The 10430-nt window shown below is 41.4% G+C and overlaps 1 protein-coding gene across 1 annotated transcript; it reads right to left on the bottom strand.

The window, feature by feature from the left end:
- Positions 1–1772: 1772 nt before the first annotated feature.
- BLOC1S6 (biogenesis of lysosomal organelles complex 1 subunit 6) lies at positions 1773–7426 on the bottom strand. The gene is made up of 5 exons (XM_065847785.2): positions 7226–7426; positions 6340–6484; positions 5101–5188; positions 4414–4500; positions 1773–3667 (listed from the first exon to the last, which is right to left on the bottom strand). The coding sequence occupies exons 1-5, from the start codon at positions 7269–7271 to the stop codon at positions 3548–3550; spliced, it is 486 nt and encodes a 161-aa protein (XP_065703857.2). The 5' UTR covers positions 7272–7426; the 3' UTR covers positions 1773–3547.
- Positions 7427–10430: the final 3004 nt, after the last annotated feature.

Genomic DNA, 10430 nt, shown 5'->3' on the forward strand with positions numbered 1-10430 from the left:
ATAATAAAACAAAGCCCAAAATTAAAAGGCCTCTGAAACAAACAATTTATTTCCTGTTGCTTATCTTTTGTCTTACATCTCAGCATGAATGACAGCGCAAAACTTCCTTCTGTAAATACTGTTTTAGAGATCCTTGCCTTTGCACGTGCACAAATTTTGAAATATCAGGCTTTAGATTATTTGCTTCATTAAGCTGCAAGTTTGTAAAACAGATTTATTGCAAATTTTCTGTTTGCCATGCAGGGTGTTTTATTTTCCCTCTTAAACCCCATGGATTGACACCATGGAGATAAACAGGTAGGAGCAAACCCAAGAAAAAATATACTGAATTATCAGGTATGGCCAACATTGTGCTCTCATAACACTTTATGAAAAACACATTATGGACTTGAGCTGCCCAGAATCTCCCAGATCTGTGGTTGCCTTACTAAGAAACTTAGTGCTTACTGTTTTGCCTGGCATGGATAGCCATATTAATATTTATGCTGCCATAATTCGTATTCTTACAGATCTACACCACTAAGTCCAAGTCCTGCAAAGCTTTTAGCAGTAGCTTGGTTATATTCACATAAGTAATCCAACAAAGAACCAATTACATTTAATGAGTTTTTTAATAAAAATGACCCCTGCGAGGTGAGGCATTAAAGTGTCAAGCTCAGTATTAATATCAAGAACAACCACCTGTGTTGCAAAGCGAGCAGCAGGTGGCAGAAAGGGTCTAATGAAGCATAATTTGGAATAAATCAGCCAGAGAACTCTTGGCTGCTAAAATCCCAACACAACAGCTGCAGAAACAACCTTTACATCATTATTTACACTGTTATCGCTTAGCGCCCAGCACAGGGAATAAAACCACATAAAATATTCTGTAGCCATTTTCTAAGAAGAAACAAATATTTGTCTTATGAACAACCACTTACCCATCTCAGTGAATAAGCTGGATGTCACCGAATTAAAAACCGGCTCACATCGAGCTGTACAGCTACAGGTGGGGGAAACCAAATCGAGCATCCAGGTCAGCACGGGCAGAGATAAAAGCATGGGAAACCAAGATAAGTCAATTTTATAAAACCAAGTAAAACTCAATGTGTACAGTAACAGAATCACTCCAGCTGTGCGTATTAATGCAAGCATGTAAGTTTAGATTAATTTAATGATACTTGCATCTAAGGTGGCATTTACATTTTATGCATTAAGACACCAGAGGTACATTCAGAAGAACAATATCCTATGGAGATAATGAGCTCTAGTTTTGACTGAAATAATTTGAGAGCCCATTAATTAAAAAAAAAAGTTATGTAAACTAACCAAACTTCCCCTATATATATTAATTTTTCCCCTTTATTACAGAAAGGCTATTTATGAAAATTAGTTCATTCATACAAAACTTGTCTCATAAAGTTGTTGTACAACGTAGCTTAATTACATTTTTATATATGTGTATGATTCCTCAGCAACACCGCAACCTTTTCTTCCTTTGATCACAAATTACTCCAAACGCTGAAATATGCGATTGCAAAAGCACTGATTTCTATGCTTAGAATTCTGTATTTTCAATAAAAGTAACCATGGGTTTTGAAACAAAACAAAAGTAGCTATGATTGCTGAAACAAAACAAAAAGCCTTCACAGTTCTTTGGAAAAACCCAAACCAAACCCCACAATTCCTCACAGAAACAGCCCACGACTTGAAACTCTAAACTGGATTCTAGATGAGAGAGCACAAATCAAGAAATACCATAGGAATTTAATCCTGATTTAGATACTGAGGCATCTAGTTCCACATTATACTTTAATAAGAACTGTTTATATTCCCAGAATCTAATTTGAAACTACATTACAAAATAAAATATTTAAACAATATTTAGCTATGTACACTCTGCTCCAAAAACGGGCTGTGAATATTCTTTACATTTCTCTTAGAAATACATACAAACCACAGCACAGGTCCACAAGCCACTGGCAGTTAATAGACACAAGTAATTTAAAGAAAAAATACCTGTTGAAAGTTTTAATCTATTACTGCTTCAATAACAGCATTTCAGTGCCTCTTCAGACTACTTTGGGTAGAGTTTGTACTCCTGGCCCTAAAACATTTTCCCGGTTTACCTTGCATGTTGGATGATTACTCATTAGAGTAAGTCTTTCATAGAAAAAGATGACAAATACTAAGAATGGGAAATCAGGAGTTCAGAGAATATAATACAGGAGAGTCCTGGCAGGTGTATCTAAAGTGGAAGAAAAAGTAAAGCTGACTGTGCCCCTCTGATACCTTACCATACATATTTTATGGACGACTTCACACAGCTTACCCTTCATCTTACTTCAAAACATGCCACTTACATCACTGCTCAAAAAATAACACAGACAGAAAATAAGCAGTTTGTTAGACTGTAGGAAAAAATAGTTTAAAAGTTCTTTATCAGTCTAGACTGCATGTACATTCACCTGAATGGAAGCGCACACCAAGTGCTGCAAGAAAGCAATTACATTCACAGCAACGGATATCAGCCTCCGTTCCACATTTATCACCAGTGCACACCAATCATCACCAGTTTGGCTGAGGACAGCATAATAAGAACTCCCTTACATAGCCCCACAGTGCAAATGAACTATTTGTTAAGGAAAAGAAGTTAAACACAGCACTTTTTCCAACAGGTAACTGAATTACACATGGAGTGAAAATCGTTTTGTTTTGGTTGTGTTTCATTTTGTCACACAAAATGAAGAAACTACAACTTCTAAGCCCACAGAAATCTGCTTAGACCACAGTCTTCCTCCTGAACCACTACAGAAGCAACATGGAAGCAGAGATTCATTCATCTTTGCGTTGTGCACACGTTAATTTTGAGTATCTTTAGTGTTCTGCTTCCTCCTCCCCACTCACCAATTCAGCTGGGAAATTATTCAGAAGTTACTTTAAAGCTGTTCTTAAGTTACTTAATAACAACAACAACAAAAAAACCAAATAAACACAACTAAACCAGAACAAGACTGCTGCAATGAAGTGAGCTTTCAGGCAAATACACTGAAGTTTCTTCAGTTCAGAGACAGAGCAAACCAAGGCTGCACAAAAAGTCAGTATTAATGAACCAGGGCATCAAAAGGAGACCCCAACGGCCTGAACCAAAGCAGTTTCAGTGAAACAAGCAGCCACTGAAGTCTGGGGATAAGAACTGACTTTTAAATAGTATTCTTTATTTTATCTGAAAAACATGTATGCCAGACACCAAATATCTCAGAATTCTGAACACCAGAAGAATAGATGAAAAAACATGGTTAGGCATTTAAAACTGTGATGCGTAAGTTCTCCTATATACATATATTTTAAAAATTGGCTTACATTATAATAATATCAAATTGCATAGCATTACAAAAGAAGGCAACTTGAAAAAAAAGTTGTTACCAACTCTACTATTACTGTTCTGGAATTTCTAACATCATAGACTGTTGCCAGTAACAGCTATAGCCCAGTGCAAGCAAAGTCTGTCTTAATCCCAGAGAATGCAGAAGTGATTAATTTGGACAAGGTGCTGCACGCTCTGCGTTCACATCCTCCTGGCAGGTTTTGCTGTTAACTGCTTCTCTCTTTCAAGTTCCTTCTCACGTTGCTGTTCTCGTTCTAGTTCTTCCTTCTGCCTCTTTTGTTGCAGCTTAAGTGCTCTTTTCTAAACAGAAAAGACAAGAAAATAATTGTAAGTTCTATAGCTGTATTTAAGCTGGAGCTAAAACAAAACCCCCCCTATTCTCTTAACATTATCTTCTCCAGCCCACCCTGCTCATGATTGAATGCTGCATAAACTGTTCGTTTTTCCTTCCTCCCACTTCCCTCTCGCTGTTCAGAAACAGCAGGACCGTGACCTGCACAGGGAAAACACAAACTGGATTCTCTTTGGTCTCACTGAAACTCATCCTTCATGTACACCAGACAAGGCGTGTACTGCGCAATTTATTGCGTCCGAGACAAAGTCGTCTTGTGGAACATACAGAAAGACTAATCTTGCCTATATAGCATGAAGTCAGTGAATCTATGCCCCTGTTAATATTACATTAAACAGGAGAAATTATTATGTTTATTACAGTCTAGTTTTCATCAAAAAAGGCACAGAAACTGAAAACAACCAAGAGAACTAGTTGGAATGGAGCTGATTAAGTAATAGAAAAAAGCATGATTGTTATACCACCTAAACATGACATTGAGATATATGAGTAGTTCATATGCATAAGTTGCTGGAGGACAGGTAGTGCAAGTTTAGAGATGTACATGGTTTGGTGCTACTGAAAACATTCATTTAAGAAAAGGACTGAAGACTATTTTAATCAGAACTTTCAGCACACATCCAAAATAAGTTACATATTTAGTTATGTATTATTGACTTTTATGTTGGAAAGTAAAAATATTTATCCCACTCACTTTTAACTTTGATGTCTTCTCATGGAGCATCATCATTTCATTTCTAATGTTCACTAACTTGTTGTGATAGTGTTTAGCTTCTGAAAACTTGAAAAACATAATAGTTAAGGCAGCGACTGTCAAGTTGGAACAGTTGTTTTATAAAGCTACACAGCAAAATAACAATCAAAACCACAGTGGTTACCAAAACAGTTTGATAATGGATTAAACATGTCCAAGTTTATATATAAAGCTTACATATTACATGTATTAATATAAAACTACCATTTCCCAACATGTACACTCGGTAATCTACTGAATTAAGATTCATTAAGCAGCATAAAAATACCACCATTTTATGCACCACGTATCAGTGTTTCATGCCCCCTTCCTGCTGGTCTGGAGAGGTGCACAGAGCTCATGTTGGAGCCTCAGTCCTACCAAAAAATGGCACACATTTGCTTCAGCTACTGGTTTTGAATGACTAGACTTACTACCAGTGGCTGACCCAGGCTGCTCTTTCTTCCCAGTGCCCTCCCAATATGCTGGTTCTGCACCCTCTCCAGCAACAGTTGTCCCAAATATCTGAATGAGTTGGTTCTCTTCCTGCAGGTCATTAAGAACAAGGAAAATCCGCAAGTTGCTACTAACGCTTCAGCAAGAAAATCTACTCTTGTAGATATTTAAGAGAGCGTTAATAGTACTTACCAAAGCGTTGATATCAAGAATCCAGTTACATTCTTTGAATTTTGAAATTTCTTGTTCTAATGTTTCTAATAATACTACTTGGTTCTGTCTGAAACGAAAAAAGATGCAGAAAACCAAAGTAAAGCAGTGCATATGCTTTTCAACCACTCCATTAAACAAATACTACTTTTAATCTTAACAATATAAATGCATGCTTCCCAATACTGGATTCCTCTTATGCATTGTTAGGGGATTTCAATAAAGACATGAGTAAATGGTTTGAGAAAAACCCCAGCTGAGTACACACAAATCCAGCTGGCATCATCCAGCATAGCGAGATATCCAGGACGAATATCTGAAAAGCCTGACTGAGCACTCTGCAGGTTGCAGTGAGTAAACACTTCAAGTCGAATGAAGGGAAAAACAATTAGCTCTTGATTTTCCACTCAGTTGCCTCTGCGCTATGCTGCAGGACTGCTCCGGCACGGGGACTGGACTACAAGATCTTCTGAGGTCCCTTCCAATCCCTAACATTCTGTGATTCTGTGACTAAGATATTTCTGTAGAGACGTAGCATGGATCCTTAGTGCTCATTAAGGATCTTCCATGCCACACAGATCAGCTGAAGTCTTCCCAAACACAGGCTGTCCTTGGCAGCAGCATAACCACATCACACACCGTGGAACCCAAACCAGCACACCCTGCAAAACCCCAGCTGGCTTTGTGTAAAGCCCTTTTGGGCATCTTTGCATCCATAGCAGATCCAGTCTGCACTTATAAACTATTCTCAGTTATTGGCAAGATGCCAATATATAAAGAACTTCTATCTGTTTAGCTTCTTAATTGTATTTTCCAAGTGTATCTTTTGCAACACAGTTTAGAGACTGGACAACAACAACATAGCACACTACAAGATGCCCCAAGTATAAACTGCATGTCTGCAAACAAAATAAACCTAGCTTTCAGCAGACTTTCCACTACAAAAGTGAAAAAAGTATTTAAGAAATCTGCATGCTTTCTACTATATCTGGATTAGGGTATTTCAGTGTTCCTGCATTATATATTCTTCAGTCAAAGTTCTGACAGACTACACTGCAGCTCTCCCCAGTACTCCTGCCAGTCACTCAGCCATTCAGGATGCTATAGACGTAACACAGAAAAGCTACAATAAACTATATTCCAGTTAAGGGTTACCAGAACGTTAAAAAACAGCAAACAAAGTATGCACGTATAAGATATTGGTTTTAAAAATTCATTTACGTAAGTTCCTGTAGTGCTGATTTTGATTGCTGAAGGTCAGGCAGGTAATAAGAAATGAGTCCTTCAGTTAGCTGCTCCACTGCTTTCTCATCTATTAAAGGCAGATCTTCTACTACTCCTTCGTCTGGAGATGCATCACTGGGACCTGCACCAAAGAATAGCAAGGTTGAACGTGACAGGTCAGCACGCACTTCAAGCTTCACCTAAACCAACAATATATACTCCTATTTAAAATTTTAAAGCATTTAGACAGTCAAGTTATAATTCTTTGCACTTAAACAACTACACTGTGGTTCCTTTTTCCTCTCCCTCTCTATGCCTCCCTCGTGAGCTCTCTGGTGAACAGTTTTATCTGAACACAAGCAGAACAGAAAGGGGGGAACAGAGCATTCCAAAAACATCTTATAAAAGGTAAAACCCAAGTATTTCAGCCTACCGAGGAAAAAAGAGGCAACACCAGTAGTTGTGACTGTGAATCAAGAATACCTAAACATTTGCACATTGTTTCAAAGTTAAAGAATAAACTCACATCTGCCAAATGAAGGTCTTAGCCTTAGCTCAGAACACGTTAAGACCTCACTAAAACGCCACACGCTGAACTCTTGAAGTTTGCAAGAGTCAGTGAACAAGTGAAGCTATAAGGACCTATGGCGTGCAGAGCTCTTGGACAGTGACGAACTGCACCGGCCACCCCGCACGGGCGAACAGCGGCAGCCGTGCCCCCCAGCGCACCGGCCCTGCCACCGGGGCGCCCAAGCCGGGGCTCACGGCGTCGCGCTCCGCGGGGCCTCAGCTCTGACCGGGGCCGGCCGCCTGCAGCCCCGCTGCCCCGGCCCTTCCACCCACCCGCCCGCCGCCCGACCCGGCCCGGCCGCCCCTCACGTACCCAGCGAGGCCGCCGCCTCCTCTTCAGGCCGCTCCGCCACGCTCATCGCTGCCGCCCCCCGTGAGCCCCTCTCGCAGGGCGGGAGGCCGCCCGGGATGAGGCCGAGCCTGCGGCGGGAGGAGGCCGGGGCGCGGGGCCCGGCGGCGGGAGGCTGGGCCCGGGAGGAGGACCCGGCAGCGGGGCTCCCGCTGCCCTCACCCAGCGGGGCGGTGCCGCACCATAGAGTCGCCCTGCGCGCCCCCGGGTAGAAGGGCCGCCGCGCCGGATGCGGAAATGACGGACGATGACGCTCGGAACTCGCTCGCCACCAAACCCCCGAATTTGAGGATTAAAGGGAACTCGGGCGGTCCCACTAGTGCTCTTCAAACGCGCTCTGAGGTGATCTGTCAGCCTTAAACCTGACAGTTTTAACAAGACTGTTGCGCATTAATGTATGTTATCTTCATATATATTCTAATTAACTATTGATCACGATTATGTCACTGTCATCACATTAAAAATTCACCTGCTTTTCTTTGGTTTTCTGCATCAAAGCACCAAAGGCCCGGTCTGCAGCCAGATTGCAACAACAGGAACTTGTCCTCAAACAGACTCGAATCAAGATTCTCATTACAACTCGTTAGCAATTTTACTTGAAATTTCTTTCAGTGGGAGAAAAATGAACTTTTTTTGACAGTTTCACTGGGACTGACGTCTCGGCTTCCAGATGGAGTCTCTAGTAAGAACAAATGAGGTAATCGCTCTGGAACAGTCTCACTCGAGGTGTGGGAGTTGCAGATTCGTGCTCCTGCTTTGCCTGCTCCAGGCCCTCCCACATCCTGCAGAAATAGACTAAGGACTGGAATATAAACCTGGCATCTTCTTTTCTAGACAAATTACGATTTAACTGTTTTTCAACCCAAACGCTCCAAAAAAAGAGATTGAAGCAAAGCCTCTTTTGTTCCCTTTCCTTTACAAAGCGTTCTGTGTGTCACAGTAACTGCTTCCCAAGTGCATCACCAAGTTCATTATCTTCTGAAGGACTGGTTAAAGTTTTACTCTTGGAGAAAAAGATGTTTGAAAAGGAAGTTAAGGGAACCTTATAAGGAGGAACAAACACATTTGATTAAACTAACAAAAAGCACGGTATTGCTGGTATAAATATTTAATTCCAAGGAGCTGTGCAAAATCAGTATTCTCATTGCTAGCTAAAAAATTGGATATCACTCAACAACAAACTCTGTAACCCGTGGAGCCATACAATGAACCAGCTTTAACTAATCAGAAGAAAAATCTTGCTGAGGACGTCTCTGCATAATTACCTGAATTTGATTTGTAACGCCCACACAGCTACAGAACTACAAGGGAGGCTGTGAAGAACCTGGACTCTCTAGCTGATGGTTCACTGCACATCCAGGGGCAGCAACGTTTGTGAGTCCGTGTTTAATATCCCCGTACGCCTCCTTCCTTTCTCTCCTGTTCTCCTACAGCCCCCTGTTGTATTCCTGCACTTACTTGCTACTCCTAGTCCTACAGCAACTCAACACTTACTATCTCCAGATGCTTGCCCAAAGTTTGCACACAACTTTCTTGCTGAGATCTCACCCTCCCAGCAAGATCGCGGCTCAAATGCTGGAATGTTGTTACATTGCAAGCTACCGGCAAGACAAATGCCATGTGACACTGTAGCAATACATGTGTGACACTGTAACAGCAAATCATCACCTCCTTTTCATTTTACATTGTGGCAATTGTGGTCAGAAACTTTCAATACAACATTATCACCCACACATAGTGGGTTTTATTGTAACTGACTTAAACAGGAATCTAAGTAAAGACAGAGTAGCAAATAGTATGCTTTAAACCACCAGTTTTTAAAGTGCTGTATGACTTGCGGGATGACAGTGTGAAAAGGAAATATTTCACATTAACAGTTAACTTCTTAAAAGCTCTCTGTCCTAATTAAGTAAACAAGACTGCAGAGGGAGTACAGCCTTGGCTGTCATAATGGAGTGTAACAGGCTGTTAGAAAAAGCTGCATCCAACAGAGCTTCATCTTGACAGTGCGTTACTTGGTTTTTGACTTGAGAAAACTTCAGAAAATCTGGTCTTAGTTATTCAGTAAAAAACAAACCAGCAAGACTTGGTGTGCTGGTTCAGGGTGTTACGTCTCCCAAACTTACTCCTCCTCTTCAGTGCTAGAAGTTTCTGTCCCTGAAGGAGGGGCAGCAGAATGGAGCGTGAGCCTGTTCCTTAACCTCCAATGCAAAGCTCAATGTTTTGAGACAGAGTTTTCCAAGGAGTTTTGGCAGCTCCCGTCTGGCCAGTCGTTCATGCCTGTGTGCCTTGGCCCAGTTGTGCTGGGACGAGTGGTGAGACTGCTGAAACACAAAGTGAGTTAAATCAACCTGAGCAGAACAAAAGCGTTAAGAACGGCTAAACTGGAACACAGCTGGGAGCGTTTCCCTGTGCACCAAGGCTGGCTTAACAGGTTCCCAGCCTTGACTGCTCATTCTGACTCCCACACTGTTTGCTGCCCATTCAGCTGTCATACGGATGCCTATGCAAGTTGTGATCACAGAAGCAGTCTCAGTTATACATACGAATCTATCCTCCAATATGTATTTTAAAATTCTGGCCCATTTAATCATCTGGCCCCAAAACAATTGTGTTGATAACCCTGTTGGGGGAATTACAAGGTGGGTGGAAGGGTTGGGATAGCACCTTTTTAGCCACCTGACAAAGACTAATTTGAGATTACATGCTCAGGACAACGGCCACATTGTGAAGTGGAGCTCAGACAAAGCATAATACTGTTTATTGTTGGACATCATTACGGAGAATAACAATAAGCAAACTCCACCCAAGGCCAGTTTACCACACACAACTTCCTTCTGCAGGGCGTGTTCCAAGAAGGGGCTCACTCCACGTCCTGAAGTGATAACCTGGTGTGTGCCAGAATCTGCTATCAGCCCTTGACCAGAAAGGGAGTGTCTTTCTCCAAAATCCAGCTGCTCTACACAGCTCTCTGATCTTTACTTGGAAACTTCCATCAGCCAGGTTAAAAAACAGGATATGGACTTGCCCTCAGGTAGGCGTGTTTTTCCAGAAGTGTTTATGATTTACGGAACTGACTGATGCAGTAACAAAATTTGGCTATGGGTACTAATTGCTCCTGAATACGTATAGGCTGGAAATTAGAAGAAAATTTCTAGTAATCAGACCA

Source organism: Patagioenas fasciata, chromosome 12 (genome assembly GCF_037038585.1).
Source record: "Patagioenas fasciata isolate bPatFas1 chromosome 12, bPatFas1.hap1, whole genome shotgun sequence".
Lineage (NCBI taxonomy): Eukaryota > Metazoa > Chordata > Aves > Columbiformes > Columbidae > Patagioenas > Patagioenas fasciata.

Excerpts from the sequence above, each read along its gene's own strand:
- BLOC1S6 (XM_065847785.2), bottom strand. The coding sequence starts at position 7,271 with ATGAGCGTGGCGGAGCGGCCTGAAGAGGAGGCGGCGGCCTCGCTGG. Across the intron at positions 5,189-6,339 it reads TCAGCACTACAGGAACTTAC|ACAGAACCAAGTAGTATTAT; the intron begins GTAAATGAATTT and ends TTTTCGTTTCAG. Across the intron at positions 4,501-5,100 it reads TTCTTGATATCAACGCTTTG|TTTTCAGAAGCTAAACACTA; the intron begins GTAAGTACTATT and ends ATGTTTTTCAAG.